The 21,320-nt window shown below is 40.8% G+C and overlaps 1 protein-coding gene across 1 annotated transcript in view; it reads right to left on the bottom strand.

Moving 5' to 3' along the window:
- Positions 1 to 21,320, bottom strand: part of CAB39L (calcium binding protein 39 like) — a gene marked incomplete at its 3' end in the record, with an annotated part of 46,821 nt that overhangs the window by 8,098 nt on the left and 17,403 nt on the right. The window contains exons 3-8 of the mRNA XM_082337235.1: positions 16,840 to 17,004; positions 12,068 to 12,186; positions 6,410 to 6,578; positions 2,863 to 2,922; positions 886 to 951; positions 67 to 210 (exon numbers count right to left, since the gene is read on the bottom strand). Of these exons, the coding sequence (XP_082193361.1) occupies positions 67 to 210; positions 886 to 951; positions 2,863 to 2,922; positions 6,410 to 6,578; positions 12,068 to 12,186; positions 16,840 to 17,004 (723 nt within the window). The remainder of the gene's footprint in view (positions 1 to 66; positions 211 to 885; positions 952 to 2,862; positions 2,923 to 6,409; positions 6,579 to 12,067; positions 12,187 to 16,839; positions 17,005 to 21,320) is intronic.

The raw sequence follows: 21,320 nt of genomic DNA, 5'->3' as shown, positions 1-21,320 counted from the left end.
ACCTCAAAAGACACTTTTATGGGGAAAAGAGGAAGCCTTCCACCTCTACAGCTCATACTAGCTCACCTTGAACACGTGGAATGCTTCAAACTGAATGTTGGGGCTTTTATCTCGCAGCAGGTTCATCATCAGCTTCAGATTTTCTGGTTTGCTGATGTATTTTGTCATGATGGCAAAGTTGTGTCGATCCAGAATCAATTCACCCAGCAGCTATAGAGACAATTAAAACACAGGTTTTTCAGTCCACCACACTATTTTTGAATGTAAAGAAAGCAGCAACTTATTTTAATGCTTGCCTAAGAGGTTTCAATGTCACTACCTTTAAAAAAAAGTAACTAGATTTGTTATCACGCAGTGAGTTATTTAATGCACACTAATGCTCATCTTCTAAATACTACAGGGAGGAATGCCACATATGGGCTGGGTGTAATAGGAGCTGGTGTGAGCCAGCTAGGGCAGAAGCAAGTGCAGTGCAGCTGTCCCACAAAGACACCTTCATTTCATTCGGATGTTACATTAACACGCCTATCTGGTCCCATCTGCAGGTCATGTCAGACTTGGTGCTGTAGCAGCAAGCAGCACCAGACAGAGACTATCACATTACTCTCAGGTTCATTTGAAGCTACGTTCTGAACCAAAGTACAGATTTGAGGTCAGAAAAAAAATGATAGTGCTTGTTCCATAGAAATGGCCCAGTGCTTCACAAGAGATCCAGGACATAAAAGTCACAGCGAGCTCTTGTGCATTGTAGGAGCAGCATCCCCAAACACTTATTTTGTTTTGTCAGAAAGTACATGGCTGCTCCATTGCCATACATGCATCTTGATACTCTGCATAATGTGGAGTTCAAATTTAGAAGGCAAGTGCTGAGAAACTTTACTTTACCTTCAAAGATTGTCTCTTTGTGACGTAATTCTCAGAATGAAGGAGTTTTTCATAATCCTCAAAGATCTAGAGTAACAAGAAAACACAAATGCATCTGATTCATGTCCATCCTTCCTCCTCCTGGTCCTTCCCGCCCCAGAGGAACAGCAGAGGCTGCAGCAGTGCCACCCTCTAACGCTTCACTGCAATGCCAGGCCCAGATCTCGTGGCCTTTTTTCTTGGCTGGTTATCACGCAGTGAATTAATGCCCAGGAACTCTCCTCTTCCAAATACTGCAGAGAGGGATACCACATATGGACTGGTGTAACAGGAGCTAGTGCGAGCCAACTAGCACAGAAGTAAGCCAGTGCCGGTACAGCCTTCTCTTACAAGAGGGTGAATCTGCTGCCAGGACACATGGGTCCAGCATGTAATGTCCACTCACTCACATCGTGGTCATGACTTGCTTTGTGATTCAACGCAATACCCCAAACGGGTGATGGTGCATCCCATACTGGCGTATCCCAAAAACTCCTTTTGTGAGGTGCCACCTGCCTTGAATCATAGAATCATTAAGGTTGGAAAAGACCTCTGAGATCATCAAGTCCTAACTGCCTGGTCCACCTCTAAACCGTGTCCCTAAGCACCACATCCACACGTTTTTTGAATACTTCCAGGGACTGTGATTGCATCACTTCCCTGGGCAGGCCGTTCCAATGCCTAACCACTCTCTCCGTGAAGAAATTTTTCCTAATATCCAATCTAAAGCTCCCCTGGCACAACTTGAGGCCTTTTCCTCTCGTCCTGTTGCTACCTGGGAGAAGAGACCAACCCCCACCTCGCTGCAACCTCCTTTCAGGTAGCTGTAGAGAGCAATAAGGTCTTCCTTCAGCCTCCTCTTCTCCAAACTAAACAACCCCAGCTCCCTCAGCCGCTCCTAGTTGAGCAGTTCATTAAAGCTGTTTGCACAACGAGGGTCGCTAGGAGCCAAGCATGTGCTGGCTTTTGCAGGGTTGGGCCAAGGGAATCTTGTGGTCAAGATGACTGAGAGAGAATGCCACAATATGTTCAAACCGTCTACCAAACAAGCAAAAAACCCCAACACTACTGTCCAAGAATCATCAAAAAATGCTCACTTCCACAATTTATACTTAAAATTTTAAATGTTAAATAAAGGTAGAATGGGGACTGTTCCAATGGAGTTAAAAGAAAAGATTAGCAGAGACACTAATTTTGCTCCAGTTAAGCTGCATTTGTGACTCAGCAATAATAAGCCTGATCTTTATTTAACCTTCTTGGTAACTCTAGAATGGAAGAAATAGACTTTGGCCTTTTCACTTTGGCAATGAAATAAAAGAATACCTCAGGTAACATGAGAACATAACCCGTAGTATAATTCCATGATCTGTATCAGTCCAATTTTAGTTGATTCCAATGGAATTTTTCTGCCCCACATTTGGTTCAAAACCAAGCCAAAAAATCAAAGTGAAAAATGGCAGGAAACCAAGGGACTAATTGCCTTAGGATAGTAAGAGGAATACTCACACCTCAGTCCCCCAGTTAGGTACGTGTAATTTCCAGAAATGCTAAAACTTCTTCCAGTAACTCTCCTCCTCTGTGCCAAAGTATTATATATGATATATAGGTATGGTCCTATCGGTGCTAGAATATCACAAAACTAAAAATGTGCGTGCTTTTTTCCCCATGATCTATTTAAATACAAAGTTGACAGTTCCATTCACATATGAGGAGATATGATGCATGCAGAGAGGAGCAAAACTTGCTTTTAAACTATGAGTGCTCCTGAAACCTTGGCACGTGCCCCCGTGTGTGTGCAGAGGGGGTACCTGTATTTCAAACGCCACAGGAGGATTCTGCTTTAGTAAAAGCAATGTTTAGTTTTGCAGTCCTATGTGACTATTTTATGTGAAGCATGAAACTTTTTCCAGCTAAGCACAAACGGATTTAAAAAAAAATTGTTCTTTCATTTACACTTACCGCATCATAATTTTGTTCCAGAAATTCTGCTACCAACAATTTGTGTCGCGTTAACAGGTCCTGGGGAAGAACAGAGAAAGGTTACCTGAGAGAGCATGCTCATTTGATTGTCCCTTGATTCTCAAATGTATTTTAGCATTTTTTACCAGGTCATCTTTTAGAAGGTATTTACAACATGATTTCTATAGACAGAAAGCATTTAAAAACAATACTGCATCGTGTGTTTATTAGGATTTTAAGGAGAATTCAGTGAATGCTCACAGAATCAATATATAACTATTCTAACACTCACTCTTTATATTCCTTTTGACTCCCACCTTTTCCTAAGGTCATCATGCACAGTACTCACAATAAACTCGGGCGGCAGAAAGGAAGACAGTAAATTAACCCTTTATGGAGGGATCAGCTATAGTCCCAAAGCCAAAAGTGATCTACATGCTACCCCACAGCTGGAAAATTATGCTAAGTTTGATCAGTTGCTATTGCTCATCTCCAATGAATACAATGCAGACTCAGTTCAACTACTGGATATATTTATTCATTTATTTCAAACCTAAAAGTTAGGCACCGATCTAACCTAGCCACCCAGGCTCCCTCCACAGCCACTCCATCCCCAGAAAGGGGTCTCAGGGAGGTGGGATGAATTTCTTCTGTGGCTGGTTTTCTGCCCAGGGTGGGCTTACTGACACAAGCAGCAGCAGACCTTTAAGACAGCTGAAGCTTCATGGGAGGCATCCCATCCTAAAAGGCCAACTAATTCGAATTTAAATTAAAGCAACCTCTCCCACAGAGCGAGAATGCTGGTGCTCAGCGACAGAGATGCAAATGTTCAGCTCCAGCAGAAATCAGGTTTGTTTATTGGATGAATAGCTATGAAATAAAGTGGCCAGTTTGAGGCATTTAAGTTTAATTGTTATCTTATTGCCTCCTTTAAAACATAACGCTGATCACAATAAATGCCTGATGAAGTCTATTCAAGTCGGTATTTTTTCGGTGAATCGGTTGCTATCTTTTTCATCACCTTTTCCCTGGTCTCCTTACCCACAGTCAGAGACTGAAGCTGATGAGTAGCTGAAGCAGATGCACAGACACATCCTCTACAGCACCACAAATGAAAGAAATCCTTTACATACTAATCCTTTAATTTATTTTTACCATCAATTATAAGAGGAAAGCAGAGTGCTATAAAATCCAGTACATGTTTTTAATACATTCCTTTATTTAGCAGGACTGCAATGATAGCAGTTTAAAAGGCTGAGTGCAACAAATGTGATTCACAAGCTTTTATGCAGGGCACTTAAGAGGCAAGTACAACATTTTTCAATAGGGGGCACAAATGGAATATAATCCAAAATGAGTTTTTCATACAAAATCACAAGAGAGCCTGGAGCAGCAGTATTCAATCAGCACTCTTCCCAACTGCTGCTGGTACCCTCCACAGCCAAATGTATCTCTAAATACAAGCTGCTTTCCTCTGCATTTTTAGCAGCTCTGTTTCCTCTCTGCAGTGCACCTGGCTGAGTTTAATTAAGAAGTACATCTCCAGATCATCAAAAATTCCAATACTTCCCTACTATAAATATCCTCAGACTTAAATGCACATTTAATTAAGCCCTCCTCTGGTGCATAGACTATCCAAGGCTTTCAGCTCTGAACCAGACACCCTGGTGGCAACACTACAAACCCAACATGGGGGAAACAGAACTGAAAACATGAGTTCAGTAATCCAGCCAGCGAGCAATCATAGCACTTATTTTTACAGTATTAGAAATGAGGTAGCTCCATATTTCATCGTTCAGTTGCTTCCACATCACTTCTTGCTGTTCCAGCTATTCAGAGTAACAGACAAATAGGAGATGAGATGAACAGCCGGTTTATTTCCAGAACTGACCATGTATCAAGTAAGGCAATTTAAAATAAGAGGCAATTTAAAAAAAATGCAGTTTATAGGTTTTCCCCAAGCATTTTAAAAGGTGATTTCTGACCTATGTCTGAGGATGATCTGCCCTCATACTCCTCTCTTTCCAGTGCACGTGAGGACGTAGAATCCTATTTTTAAATCCTGCTAAAAATACACTCGGATCACAGGGGACAGAAGTAAGTACCACAGCTGTAGATCTGTGAACGACATCAATCCCTCTTTTTTGGGGAGGGTTGCAGCAGTCTGTGGTCCTTGCCGCAGCTTAACTGACCCTTGTCCCCATCCTGCCTGGGATGAAGACTGTCCATCACCAACCACACACTCTGCTGTCATGCTCAAAGCAGGACCTGGACAAAAGTTGCAGATCTCTTCTGCCAAGCTGGGAAGAGTCCAGGAGCACTTTTTCTGACCAGAGACAAATACTCTTCTGAGCACAGGGTAAAATGCCAGAGACAGAGGATTTAAAGACCTCAGTTACATTTTTATACAGTCCTGCACATATATTTTTGCTTGTCTTTATTTCTGTGCTACTTCCACTTTCATAACATTTAGCTAAGAAACACAATGACAGTGCAATTTAAAATACTTGAAAGATGCTGCTATTGATTAACAAGTGTTTGAATTGGTAATCCTGCTCAACTCATTACTGATGAATGCAAGGTTATCTCTATTATGCAAATCTTTACCACATTCAGTAGGTTAGTAAAAACTGAGGCCAGGTTTCAGGATGTGTTGAATCACTGAGCTGAACTCATTCCTTACAGTTATTCCTAAGGTCTATCTAATCATGTTTCTAATTAGCTTTGAAAGGAAAGAATGAACGTGTTTCTATGACAGCAAGGAACCCAGTGATAGAAGAAAGAAGGAGTTATGTCTATATTTAGAAGAGTCTTTACCTGAAAAGAATTTTCCCCAGCTTTCTTGAATTATTTTTCAGAAATAGACTGATCTTCCCTTTTTGCTCAAAGACTATACTAGCACCTTGCAGGCAAGGTGATGATCACATACAAACTCCAAGAAATTTGGCAAGCTTCACCCAACTTCATTTTTAATACAACACAGAGACTCTATACAGAGTCTACACGGTGCTTTCACTCGTAGCAGTATGGTCCTTACACTGAACCATGGGTCACGAAAGTAAGCATACAAATAAGTTGTAAAATAATCAGCAGGCACGGCATTAGTCTAAACTTGACTGCCGAACTCAGAAGGGGCAGCAAAAACTAGAGGATTTTAAAACTGAATTTTAAATGACTCCTTCTATTTACTGGTTGTGGTCACGATGGGTAGTGGTTTTGTCTCTGGGGGAAGGTAGGGAGAGAAAAAGGTTTTTACAAGAACTGTACATAATACACAATTAATTTGAGCTTTAAATGGTTGCATAAAAGGCCTTGGGTTATCAAGATGAAGAACATTAGTGAAATGTAAATCTGCATTGAATTAAAGATTCTTTGCAGACTTGATCACTGTTGTGAATCCTGTTACAAACAGACCGAGGATTAATTATATCCTTTACGGAACAATAAAAAAGCCACCCAGTTTAAAGGCAACGCAACATTCAGTGATGACTACTGATGGAGTGCCATTCCTGACACAACGCTATGATGCAGGTATCGAATAATTTACCTTGAATGTAGCAAAGGCATCAGAAGCTATATCAAATGTTGACATTTCCACGTATTTAAAAAAGTCTCTGAACTGTTCCGAAAAAAGTATGATTTTGGCTAAGGGTTCATGCCGGATACACTCTCTCAGCATAATTCCACAGCGTAAGGCAATATTTGGGGATTCATATCTGAAGAATGAAAAGAAACAGAAGAGATCAAAACGCAGAAGAACAAAGGTAAACAGGCACTTTTCTAGCAATGGGGAACTTTGTAGCATAAGAAACGCGTGTGCCAGAGGGAACACAACAGGCAGATGGCAGCTCCCAGCCAGAGCACTGTACCCAGCTTCAGGACCTCAGCCCAAAGCTAAGGAGCAGACACACAGATAAGGCTGCCAGTGTTTCCCATCGCAAACCTCTGCCTTCGCAAGGCAAAACACATTTCGGTGTAAATGTGCATTACGCCTCCTCTCTGCGGAAAGACCATGGGGAGTGCATAATGTTTCAACAGAGCTCCTTCACCCTTTTAGATTTATGAGAAAGCAAAGCCCATACAATATAACAATGTCCCTTTTCAGATTTACTTCTGAGCTCCTCAGTTTATCCAAGAAAAACAGAACACCTCATGACCATCCACCACCTCCCACTCCTCTTCTAGAGAACATTGCTCTAGAATATTAATGTCTAACGAGGACGGTAGGAAGAGTCTGTCCAGGCAGTCTACACAAGCTTTCTGTAGCTCTGAAGATCTTTTTTGCAGTTTAGGAGGAATTCTGCTCAATTCCTCCTCTGCAGAGGCTACGACTGTGTTCGGGAGACAAGTATGTGTTCCTCAAGTTACAATCCGGTTGTGGCACGCACGTTGCCATAGGCAGGAGTCGGCACACTTCTCGATCTTGGAGAGGGAGGGAGGGGGGAGGCAATTCAGATCATTTTCTATTTCTATAAAGTCTTGATTTCTTTAAAGCTGAAATTAATCTGAAACAAAACTGTTAGAAACACAATTTAAAACAGAAAAAGAAAGGATGAAATCCAACAGTCAGGAAGGACTTAAAAGTAACTTCTTCCAGCAATCTTCAGTCATGTGAAAGCGGTGAAGTCCAAGGGGACAGAAAGCACGCTCTGTTTCAATGAGCTGGGTATACTATATCAGAACTGTGTATTATCACCCGGAGCTTATCAGCATCGTTTTTCCTTTGCACAATTAATTCCTATCACTAGGCCAAAAGAGGAAAAAAAAGAAGAAAAGCACAAAATGCCATCTGTGCTGTAAGTGAGTGGGCCCTCAAATTTACCACCAGCTTGCAATTTAAAAGAATGGTAGTGTTTTGCGAGCATACCAGAGCTGCATACTTCAACCTGATGTCGACAATAGTTGATTTAATGAAAAATGAATTGCTATTCCAAACAGGCAAATGAAACTTCCCACCCTCAAGGAAATGCAGGCACTCAAGCCCCTGTTTGTTTCCTTTTGGGAAACATTTGCAAACGTGAATTTATAACTCTTTAGACAACAGAGATTCGCTGATGTTTTCTGTTGAGGCGTACCTCTCCTCGACTCCATCAACAGGAATACTAATTTTCAAGCAAAAAAGAGGCGGAGTTGCTCCTAGGAGTGCAGCCAGGAAAATATTTCATAGTTGGCTACGGAATATTTTGGTTGGAATAAAAGCAAATTACATTGTTTCCAGCACAATAACTTTTTAAAACACAAGTATCAACAGAATCATTCTTAGTCAAATGCTCCATTATCTGGAAGTGGGTTATGGACCTTTGGCTGTTCACATAGGCGAGGGAAGTTGGGTTTGGCTCCTGGAATATGCCTGGAAGAAGTTTACGGGCTGCCTGGTCATAACTGGCATGTTCTCTGCACCCACACTTACATGCAAAGCCACCAGGCAGGAATGAGAGAGATGTGCTTCAAAATCACTTCTAAGGAGCAATTAGTGCTCTGTGCTGACATACTCCTGCAGCAGAAAAAAATACAGAGTTCTCCTCTGTTCAGATGAGCTTACAACCTAAAGAAATGCCTACATACTGACTACCAGGGGCAACCAGAAAAGGAAATAATGGACTTGAAATATTTCAAAATACTTAGTGTGGAGCCTGAAAAAGGCAAGACTGAGAGCAGAGACGCATCTCAGCGCAAAGGGAATCATACTTGTCCGGCTAGTGCAGAAGATGGTACAAGGTAAGGAGCACAGGCAGATTAGGAAGGCATCGAGCCTGGGAGACACAAGGTCTTGACAAAAGCTATATTCTGATCTGATTTTACACTAACTTCTATAGCTTGACTTTATCTTTGGATAAGGAGTTTATCCTTGGATAAGGAGTTTATCCTTGGATAAACTCAAGGGGAATTCTGCAACTTTAGCCAATATAACATTAAAGCTTTAACAACTGCACTGTGATACGAAGAGATCATCACAAAACAGATTGGGGCAGTGACTGAGTACATTAGATAGCATGTGGCATCATATATATTCACAAAGGAGCTTATAAATTTGTCACTTGTGAGAAACAATGCAAGTGCCACAAACTTCAAGTCCTCTATGGTCACGGTACTAGAGCGAAAATATTTTAAATTACAAAGGACGAAAGTTATTTCTGGGCTAATGCAATATGCTGACACCGGAGAAAAATTTGGCCCAAATATATCCAGTACGCTATATACACCAGACATTGTATTCATCTGAAATCGTATTCATACACAAAGCCTGCGCACACAGAAAATAAGATACTATTAAAGCAAGTCCTCATGCAGCAGGAAGGTCAATTAACCTACAAAAAAAAAAGAAAAAAAAAAAAAGTAGTGAACTATGTGCTGTATGTTTTTCTGAAGCTGAGAAGCTGGAAGGAAGTAGCGAACAAGTAAAATGAAGGCTAAAAGGTAAGAACAGTTATCTCAAGCTGGCAGTGCCGCTGGAGTATTAGGCAGGAAACACCGGGCGGGAGCTCTGATTCAGGATCCTTCCCACTCAACAGAGCTCACATTATGCAATGAAAAAGCAACCTTTTGTTGATGCGGTTGGGAAATTTTGCATCCAATACAAGCAAAACAATGACAAGCCTTCGCAATAGTCCCAGGCTGTTTCTTTTATAGTCATGGTTGAAATTTTTTTTTCCCTCCAAATAATGCCATATAAAAAACACTGAATGGTACAAGCCAGCCAAATCCACTTTCCTTTCCTTTAATCAGATTTCGGTATCATATATTTCATTTAACTTCACCCTCAACTCACGTTTTGAAGTGGTGGTGTCTAACACGAAGGGCGTGTTTCTCAGTCTCACAGCTGATTGCACACAAGCCCCGCACTCTGCCTGCACACGGCAAGCCGCGTGTTTGGGACCCTACCCTTGCTTTAGGCGCGTATTTTAAGTATCGTTTTTAGACAGTCCTGGCAGCAGGACACAGGCAGATAAGACAGCATTGCGTTTGACACCATTACGCTGTTCTGCAGCAGCTGCTCAGATACCGTCAGGGCTGGATAGGACTGTCTTCTGGACTGCTGCTGCTGAATTTAACAGCACTTTCTAACGAGAAACTCCAGAAATGGCAATTCTGATACAGTGCAGTGCTCCAAAGAGACAGCCAAGAAATCAAGAACAAGGAGCTTGAGGACCAAACGAACATGGACACACTGCTGCACACAGCGGCAATCTCCAAAAAAGCACCTAAGTGATGCCATTTAAATACATCCACTGGCTCAGGTCACCTACAGTAAAATGTCTGTCAGCAGTACATAGGCATAACATAAAATCTTTAGTATCATCTTAATATTCTTGGTTGTTACAGATGCCAAAGAATATCTGGGACATGATCCAAAAATATTTTTCAGCTTTAAATAAAGCCCAGACATATGGTAGCGATACATGCGCAATGTGCTAAAACAAAATGAGTTAAAAAGTGAGGAGGAGATTGCAAAAGCAAAGACAGAGAAGCGGGAGGAAAATTATTGTATCTATACATGAAATTGCAAACAGTTGTACAACTTAACGACAACTGAGACAATTATCATCACTGTCCTGAAACAACTAGTTTGAGGTTTATATAAATGGTGAATTTTAATAAACAAATGAAATCAAAATCTATTTAACTAGCTTATTGGTTTGCTTTCTGAGGAAGCTGGCGTTCAGTAACACAAAACAAGTCAAGAGTTTCAAAGTTAATGCTAAATCACGACAAATCACTATACTTGTAAGAGCAAGACCTAGCTCAGCCCAGCCACCCTGCCTGCGAGGAAGGCAGCGAGTCCACACCTCTTCCTACCGCAGCAACCAAGAGCTTTGCCGCCACGGTCAACCACAAGCTTGTTCTTGAAATCCCTGGTACTGACTAGTTCTCTCGGTTATTTTTTTTCCCTGCTCAGCTGTGCTGGAATGTGGCCAATTTTGAAAGAAATAACTATTTTAGAGGACTCCCGCGCCTATCTCTCTTCTAGCTCTGGTCTGCCCCTGGGAGCTGGGGGAGGCTGAAGAGAATTTTACCCTTGGGGCTGCAGCCTTGTCATGTACAAACCTTAGATGGTACTTAAGTATTTTCCTAACTCTGGCTGTGGAGCAAATGGTAAAAATGCAAATCTTAAGCCTCAAGAGCAAGAAAGACATTTAAAAAAAATCATTCTCTTAAGAACCATTAGTTTAAAAGGCTTATGTCATGTTTTTGAATGGCTGTTGCTAGTGTGACCATACAACTACTATGAGAGTCCACGTTGCTTCATACTGATCAGCTAATAAATGCACTTATTTCTACATCAGTTCTTTAATCCCAATCACGTATATTCTCCTTTCCTTAGGGAAAAATTAAAAAAAAATCCTGATGTTTTGGCTTCTTTGGCATCTGTGGTTTAGCAAGCCACAGAAAACTGAGCAGAAAACAGTAGACTTCAAGGGCTGGAAAAGCAAAGCTTCTCACTGAACGGAAGGTGCTTTTGGCCAAAAGTAAAGGGGACAGAAACGTCAAGAGTTTTAGGCCAACACTCGTGCACCCCTGAATGCAACTACAGCTGATGTCCTCTCCACACAGCAGTCTACTCCCCCTCCTTGGCCAACTTACCTTGGGAACCACCGGGTTACAGTTGAGCACTGACTCCCTCAAAGATTAAAAGACAAAAAAAAAAAAAAAAAAAAAAAGATTTATTGCTGAAACTCATGGGGTTCATTACTGAATTAATTTAAAGGTGAAGTTCACATGTGGCTACAAGCGTTGAAGAAGTCTGCCCAACAGAGACAACTATTCTTTTTATGCATTTTTGCTTCTCTTTGTTCTACCACATGGTGGTCCAGCATTTGACTCCAGTTATTTACAGACACCACTGTAAGTCACTCCTGCAATGCAAAAAAGTCTAAATGAAAGTCAGCAGTCATCAACAAAGATACACAAGAGTTAGGGCAAGAACCGAAGTACAGGTCACGTGGGGAGCAGTCAAAAACAATCAGCACATAATTATTCCAACATGAAGTTTGGTGAAGAAGTAACGGCCAAATAAAATAATCCAGTCATTAAAAAATATACAGTTAAGTAGAAAGAAAGTCAATATGAAAGAAACAAAATAAGAAATCTGGTACAAAATCTGAAAATCCTTTTTTTTTAAACTAAAAGTAAGAAAGTAGATCAACTGCAATGCCAGCATGGTCCAGGCAATGCTCTTTAATGAAAATCAGCTTAAAGCACCCACCCTTTTAGAAGCATGAATAGGATATGTGGATGGGCACTAATGTATTCCACAGTAGGGCTGCGTGTGCCAATTTGTCTTCTCAAGATGTTGTTAAATATCTGGGAAACATCCTTTTTGCCCTGTTAAAGAAGCAAAACATATCTTCAGCTGGAAAAACATGAACAAATGACCATTTACTATAATCTCTAAAGTAGAAACGAACTTGAAAACAAAACAAGTCAGTCTCTTTTTGGGCTCTCCACAGTCCCACTACCTCACACTTGCTGTTTCTTCAACATCACAAGAAGGCTTCTTCCGTTGGGTGGCTCTGAAGACTACCGATTCCCCCACTCCCATTTACACCTCTCACTTTCTAAATGAAGATGTGCATCCCTCTTATTCTGTCAAGCAAGTCCCTGGCTATCTTAAATAGCAACATTAAAGTACCAAAAAAGCAAGCCACTATCCTGAGCTAAACATGTTTTTGCAATGTTTGTACTATTGCTCCCACAGCCTCCAAATTTAAGCTGTCAAGCTAGTACCAAGTACATAGCCCCACAGCCTAGACTTACAAAGCTAAAGCTTTTCATTAGTCATATGCAGTCAACGCCACATGTGATTGCACTTTTGAAAATCAGGGTTAAATTTAAATCTGCACCCATTATTTCATCATGAAGAATGAAATAATTACTACTGATAGAAAGGCTGCATCACGTACATGTCTCTGCATCAGTCACAACTAAGATCCTTCACTTTATCCTAATTTTCTCCTATATACACACATCTGCACAATCACGTTTTGTCTTTGAATGCCTCCCCGTGCAAACAGCTCTTCAGAAGGCCCTTCCAAATTATGTTCTATTCAGCCACAGGGTTTGCCAATACATCTTGCATTAGAAGTCCTCTTCCTCCCCCACCGCTTTCTCCCCTGGCCACAGGAGACAAATTGATTTGTGAAATTAATGGAAGGGGGGAGACTGCTGCACTAATGACCAGTAACCAAGGCACTGAGTCAACAGCGGGTCACTATGCACAGGGCAAGCTAAAGCAAAAGGTTACTTATAATCTGTACATGCTCATTGATCTGTCTCGAGAGGACAAACATTCCTTGGCGGATAACTTATTGAACATTTGAAGCCAAGGAGCAGACAGTTTCACACAGAGGGAAATTCCCTGGTTTCACCTCTACAAATAAATCACTGCTGAGAAACACAAAATATTCTGCTTTCCTACTCGTTCCAACCCAGCTGGCTTGGAGACTCGGGGACTCAGGGAATTAAATAGGAGAATCAAATCAGAGCAGGCCAGTCCATCTGCCTTTGTCTGCAACACTTTGGACCCTTGGACATTCTTTTAATTAGGCTAATTCTTTATAAAGTCATCCCATTCTTCCCTATCTTTACAACACGTAACGTATGTCTGGAATCCTGTGATCCCCAGCGGCTTCAGCAGTTACTCCAAGACGAAAACAATCCAGACAGAGAAGAGCTGTTGAAAGGGCGAGGTGAAAATGGCCAAAAATTAAGTGATCCTCTCTGCTATGACAGATTTTATATTAGTTACTTAATATTAGGTGCACTGCAGCATTATATCCGATAGCAGAGAGGAGATATATATATCTATATATATATATCTCTATATATATCCAATTATATCCAATTTTCTAGAGACCAGCGATGGTGAAAGCCAGAGAAGTTGGTCCCTCTGGGTTTTCCTGGAGGGAATGGAGGCAGATAGGAGGGAACCAAGGCAGACTTCCCTCACCACCAGACATCTATAAAAATTGTAGGAATACTTTTGCAATGCTTCTTACTTGGATCTGTGATTCAATTTTGCCTTATAATGAAATACATATGGCCACTGAAGCACAAGATAAGGCAGCATGAAGAGAAAGTGGCTAGACAAGAACAAAAAAACTGCAAAGGATGCCATTATATAAATAACAAATTGCATGATACCTATACTATAATTTAGCTCATTTCAAGACAAAGTAAGGGAGAGTTTCTAATGTCACCAGTCCTGGGCTTCTGCCTATTTTCTGCCTCTTTTAGTGGCTTTACAGCTTGTGAACCTTTAGGCTTACACACAGTTAGTAACATGTATTTTTTTAGTTGACTTTTTCTGTATGAACACTTTCTTCAGTTCTTAAAGTTCAACAATAAACTTCATATTTTAAATTTCCAAAAATCCAGTCTGATCTTGATTCTGGGCTCCTGCCCAAACCTAACTTTAGTGCTTCATAACAATATCATCACCAAAATTATATCTCGTTTCTTGAGTGGCAGAAGCAATAAACCTGTGTTTTCTATAGACGTGTGATGGATATATGCAAGTCTCCCCTACACGCACGCCCGCCCCCAGCCACACGTGCTGTAAGTGTACTGGCAGATGAAACACAAATGAGACAGGACTTGAGTCTGTGCTTCAGCCTTTTTCTTGGTGGGGGCATTAACTCTGGTCTCGCTCCTCCAAACAGCCATCAAGTTTCATGAAGTCTTTGAAAACATATCTTCAAAGAGAAGCACAGCTGTGCAAAACTGGGATCAAAGCAGGCAGTGAGTTGGTGAGGAGGAGACAGGGAGTCAGGACAAAACAAAGTAACCTACATAAACACTATTCCCTTCAGAAATCAGATTTTCAAGTAATTTATGATTTTGCTTTCTACCATTCCATACAGGTCAAAAAATTAATTTGCATGTTATAAAGTGATGAAACTGCTTGTTTAACAAAGAAACCTAAATGCCAGATGTGGCCACCAATATAACAAAATGGAAGCAGAAGAGTTGATAAACTGAAAAAGTCAATGGGAATATGAAGACAAAGCAGCACAGGCTCTTACTATCCTCTTGTTCAATGACATTTCGTTTCTACTGTTTTGCCAAAAGAGTACGTATAACAGCTTTGCTAAGTGATTGAAAAGGTTTTATCATGGAAAAATCTATTTTGCAATAAGAGTTATTAGAATTGTTTGCAATAACGGTAATTCAGCAACAGATTAGGTATTTCATTCAGTGCCTGCATTTGAAGATTGTGGGTTCAATTTGTCCATACAGAATTTTTTGTCTGACAAAAGCAATACAGACTGTTGGGCAACTAAAAAAATGCAGTAGTTTCCTTTCTGTGGTGTATTTGCTAACAGTATCTTCTCCTCCCCCCTCTCCTTTTTTCTTAAAAACAAATAAATAAATTAGTGGATTTTTAGGGTTTTGGGTTGTTGGTTGTGGGTTTTTTTTGTAATTAAGACATTTAACAGTAACCAGGGGTGGAAGGGAGAAGACAAATGAAAGGATCTCAGTAAATTCTAGCATAAAAAAAAAAATCTCCTGAACTTAAGACCTGAGGAAGAGTGACAGAACTCCACTAACTACATTTTCAAAAATTAATACAAAATAAATAAATCAGTCCCTTGAATCCTGGCTTTACGGGAGGTGGGGGGAAGAGGGGGAAAAAGCAAACATAAGTCTCTCGCCGTTCCTCCCTTTCATTCATTTACAAAACGGAAAGAAAAGTAAAGTAACAACAAATAACTTCAATAAGGGGAGAAAACTTCCACGAGAAAGTAACTCCCACAAAAGGTGGCTCTGAGAGCATCAGACGATCTCTCCGGGGAACCAATTTTTAAATTCAGTGGCCGCCCTGCCCTATATATTGGGTACTGCTCCTGCTTCAGACCTCAGCGGTGGAGGTTCCTGGGAGCTGAGATTTCTCACTGCTCAGAGATGCTCGGACACTTGTGACGATTCACCAGCGTCCGGCAGCCATAGCAATCACAGGACTCATAACAGCAGTCCTTGGGGACCGCTATCCCGGCTGACTGTAGACCACAGGAATACTATAATGACCTGCCAGTGACGAAGTTTCTTCCCAGTCCCTACCAATCAAAGGTCAGTTAAAAGGGTTTATATTTATCCTGAACTACTGCAATCTTTTCTACCATAACTCTTCTTCTCCTTACTTATAAGCAAGTTCAGTTGTCTTAATAGTTGTCTACTAAGTTTTTGGCTTTAACAACAAAACTGGCAAGGAGTTCCACGGAATATATAATTTTATATATAAATATATAAAGATATATAAATATTATACATAATAGAAAATATATGTTATATAATAATATAAAAACATAAAATATATAAATGTATAAAAATAAAAATAATTTTTATATTAATATATAAAATTAAATAATTTATATATACATATATATTCATATTAATCTTTCTGCTGGCAAAAAAAATTATATTCCTTTCTTCTTTTAATCCAAAGAGTTAAGTGGGGGCAACCCAATTTACCTTACCACCTGCTGTCAGTTCTTAACACCTTTTTCAACTCCTTTCCTCTCAACTAAACCATCCTAATTTTTTTCAGTCTTTTTCACATGAGATTTTTCCCATGCTTCCAATTATTTTTATTCCATGTCCCTGGACCCCTTCTAAATCAGACACACTTCAGAGATGGCAGTTGGCTCTAGTTGAACTGTCCCAAAGTAAGAGGTTCATCACTGTAGCTTTTAAGGTCGGTCATAGACAGTATTCTCAGCATCATTTCCTATCTTGCTTGGATACACGTGGCAATATTTCTTTATTGTTTTTCGTTTTGATAAAAAAAACCCAAATCATTACTTCCAGCGTATAAGCACTTCTACCAGGACTCTGACCAATCTACAGCAGCTACTTTCTTCAGCATGTGAAAAACACTTTCAAATGCCATAAAATTATCTGGACTTCAGAAAAATACAGCTCTACTCACTGACGACACTGAGACCAAGGAGATGAAAAGGTTTATGGGCGCTGACCTACCTCAAAATCTATCAGCTGCAGGTTGGCAATGAGTGTCACTAGAAGGCCACTGTTATATAGCTCTTGCGCCAGCTGAGCCACGATTTCTGTAGGTGGCTCCTTGTCTGTGGTCCCACACAGAATTTCCTTCATTGCTTGCAGAGATTTTGACACTTCCTCCGATGCCTGTTCACCAGCAGATAAGGGTTTTGTTTAAAAAAAGAAAACAGAAAAGAAAAAAAAAGCGTTTTATTTTAAAAGACAAGCAGTTCAAAACAAAAGCTTCTAACTGTACCTATGATGATCATTATGTGTTGTAAAATGGGTTTAATAACTTCACGTAATCACTGAGGCTGGAACATCCACACCAGATCCTGCAGGTTCTACACAAGCACACAAATATATTCAATTTAAACATAGCATGCCATTACTTACAGACCATGGGCATGAAATAGGGGCAGGAGTGCAATTACCAACCAGCATCAGCAAGATCCTTTACAGGTTTGGAGACCGGCGCTGCCCCGCAGAAGCGGCAGGACTTTCAGCATGGCTCCCCCGTCCTCCCCAGTGGTTCCATTGACACCCACGGGGTGAGAGGTGCCAGACGGAGGTACCGAACCGGCCGGCTCCTCCCGTCGGCAGGGTGGCCGCTGTGCTGCTTCCCCATCACCTGCTTGCTGATGGACCATTCCCGCTCCTCTACTGTTAACCCAAATAAATCCTTATACCCCTGCCAGCTTTGCTTTGCCACCACCTTTTTCTCCTCATTGTGTGTGGTTTGAGCCAGCATCTTCCACAAGGGATTTGCCTACTGAGCTCACAGGCACTTCAGTCTCAGGTTGGGAAATTAATTACATTAAAGAATTTGCTTTAGTAAAGCTCCACAGCTGCCACCAAGTGAACTAAGTCTTTCATCTTTTGCTCCCACCTAGTGTATACTAACTCTGTGCAATGTTTCAGGTACCCAATGTAGAGAACAGATCAGGAATTACCTTGCAGAATATCTTGACCAGAGAGCTTACAACAGGAAAATGAAAGAAAAACGCATATAAACAGGTAAGAGCTTACATTTGTGGCAGTCAACAGGTTTAAATCGGATGTGAACGATAACATCCCACTTCCCAAGGGAAACAACTGCTGGCCACAGTGCAGCAGCTCTGGCTGATGCTCTTCTCCCAGGTTTGCTCCACTTTGTATAAATAAAGACTCCATGGAGCAAAGGCGTTATTTTTTCGTGTGTGTGTGTGTGTGTTTTAAATCCCACCTGCTCTAGCCATGGGGCTACGGCAGCAATGGCTCTTTCTGGGTCAGGGTATATTTAATACATGTGTGACCTGCAGCAAGGCTGGTTGGATTTTTTGGCAGGGACTGGGAAGGAAGGAAGGGACAGCTTTGAAAGCAAAGCTCAGAATGACAGCAAAGTGCCAGGCAAGATGGTTAAAGATGCTGAAGATAGGACAGCATTTCACATCTATATTGCAAAACATTTATTTGAAATTAGCATTTCGTTAGCTTAGCAGGGGGTAGGGCTGAAATCAAGACACACACAGAAAACCCAAGAGTCATTTGCAAAAGCTAACTGGACATTAATGGATGTTCAAAGCCAGATCAATAATTTCAATACATCTCTCATAAACTGAAAGGAAAAATGTCGCGCTTTCAAATACCACCCCATCAATCTGCATAAAATAACCCCACAGTGCTCCGGAGAGGCATCTCTCAACTGCCGCAGATCTCCCAACACTTTAATACCAATTTAAATCACAAATTTTATTCACATTAGTGAATAAAAATCTTCAAAAAAGCCTAGAAATCCTAAAAAAAAAATGAATAAAAAGCCACTTTCACATTGCATCTACCTGGAAGATTCAAGCATTGATTTTGCACAGCAGAAAAAAATGTTCTCCCCGAATCTGTTTGTACCTACTCTCAGTTTTCTGTGAGTTGAGATAGGTCAGCATGAGCAGCATGTAAATGAATATGACTATGTGATAACTTTAACCACAGCAGAAGTCTTGTTGTTCCTTACCGTCGCTCAGCAAAAGCGCCTATTTTTACCTCCAATGTTAGTGGTATGTCACTAGAGATATCCCACAGAGTACAGATGGGATTAACAACAGGGGTGCTATCTTGGAAACTAAGGCTCTAAATCTTTATCAGAGCTGTGCAAATATTTTCATATCAAAGGAAAAACCCATACATTTTTGGCTTTTCACCCATTCTGCTGGGCAGGGTGTGAATATCTCTGGCATTCTGTGGTTTAAAAAAAAAAAAATTAATACCTTTCCTTTCAAGTATAAGTAGTCCTTTCTGATATGCAGAAAAATGTCTGCAAGACTCAGCTTTAGGTTTAATTCTCAAAAAGGAGGCCAAGAAGTAAAGCGCTGCAGGAGAAAAAGAAACTACAGAACACTGCGGTGTTGATGGGCAGAACTGGGCACCACAGCTGTATTTCTCTAATCATCTGCCATCCCAGCTGCTCATCTTCCCATCTTTTCTACATGCAATTTACATTTCTTGTTTAACTTCGTCCCCCTTCACATCTTCTGGATAGTCTGTGGCTTGACATTCAGCCTGCCACCAAAAGCTATTCCTGGTCAAATCTAAGGACTGCTCTTCTGTGCCTGTCCCTCATAATCTATCTGGAGGAAAAACATAATCCCAAACACAGATTCTTAAATTAACAGCCACTTCTAGCCTCCACTTTGACATTTCCACTTAATCTTATAGCAGTTTTAGAATAATACCCTAAGTACATAAGCACTGTTTCTGGGATGGAAACTTACTCAGGACTCAGGAGGGGGAAAAAAAAAAAAGACATTCCAAGATCCAAAGACCCAAGATCTGTCCAAAACAAACAACAAAGCAAATAAATTCACTCAAATACATGGAAAATACGAGATGACAGAAACGTAGCTGCAGAACAGCTTGTCGTAAGAAGCCAGACTGGCCCTGACCCCCTTTAGGAAAATTTGCAAAAAACAACAAAAACCTCAGCAAGACACCCTTCCCCCCAACGATGCCACAAACAGAATTTCAGTGACAAAAAAAGAGAGATTTGAAAGAAACTCCAAAGTCTGTTGTGACTTCCATACTGCTATTTTTTTTCCATCAGTGGCAACAGCAACAATAGCAAAGTGCTGCAATTCTCACTTCAGCACAAGTTATAGAGCAAAAGAAAACGTTTCATGAAATACCTAAGCACTTTAAGCCATTTGTCTCATTCTTGCCATTAAGCACAATCTTCTTTCCAGAAGATTTTCCTTCTGTCCTCGAGCTGTGAGTCCTTTATATCATGACTGAATTTATGCCATTATATTTAGAGAAGCCGGTGTGAGCGGAGGGGAAAAAAAGAGGGAGAGGAGATAACTGAACACAGAATCCTAAACAGAACAGCTTGTATATATTACATATGAATGCCAAAAGTGGGATACGCTGAACTTTGGACAATTAAAGTTGTAGACAAGGACAACAAAGCACAAGACGAAATACAAGCTGATTCCCAGCACACGCATCAATTTAACGTTACTGTTGCTGTCACTGCACAGATGTCAGGATGTTGACCTCCTGGAGCAACTCACAGGTTTCTAGTCTACAGGCATCTCAGTTCACAACGTCCAGACTTGGGAGGATTCAATTCCACCGCAGAACAATAAAATTCAGGGTGGGTACCTGGGTAAGTCACAAATGAGTTACAAGGTTGATTTGTAATAGCTGGGTAAGGGGAGTGAAGGAGACCACAACCTGTACCGACCATTTCTTCTCTACTTTGGCCCAACACAGGACTAACAAGTTATTTCCAACAAGAAATAACTCTTTACCCACAGAGTGGGTAAAGCCATTTATAGTGGCTGGCAACCCACAAGAGGTTTCTGGGTCCATTTTGAAATATAACATTTTGTGTAAACGTTGAAATCTAACAATTCTTGGATTACTTTGCTAACCCTACTGGACTAGATGATGTACAATAGCCTTGGAGCTTGAGAAGTGGCAGTATAGATAAGCTTATATAACTTCTCTAAGTTAAATTATAAACACGCTCAATCACCCCTGCTTAGAAAGTTGGGAGTTTGTCAGCATTAATGTGTCTCTCCAAACCTACCAACGGCTTCAACAACAAGAGCTGGAAACTTTATGAGTTGAAGATACTTGGTCTCAAGCTTGTTTTCCTCATAGATCAAAGTCTTGTCATCGCTGACTTAATGGGATCATAACACAAAGAAAGGAGCTTATGAAGACATTATTCCTGAAATTCTATATGGAAAAAAAAAAATCATAGAATCATAGAATCGTTAAGGTTGGAAAGGACCTCTGAGATCATTGAGTCCAACCTGTTAAGTTAATTGCCTGGTCCACTTCTAAACCATGTCCCTAAGCACCACATCCACACGTTTTTTGAATACTTCGAGGGACCGTGATTGCAGGGGCAATCCCTGGGCAGGCCGTTCCAATGCCTAACCACTCTCTCTGTGGAGAAATTTTTCCTAATATCCAATCTAAAC

Source organism: Platalea leucorodia (genome assembly GCF_965183815.1).
Source record: "Platalea leucorodia genome assembly, chromosome: 2".
NCBI classification, from domain to species: domain Eukaryota; kingdom Metazoa; phylum Chordata; class Aves; order Pelecaniformes; family Threskiornithidae; genus Platalea; species Platalea leucorodia.
The sequence above is the reverse complement of the archived record's forward strand: the minus strand, read 5'-3'. Positions and strand labels throughout refer to the sequence as shown.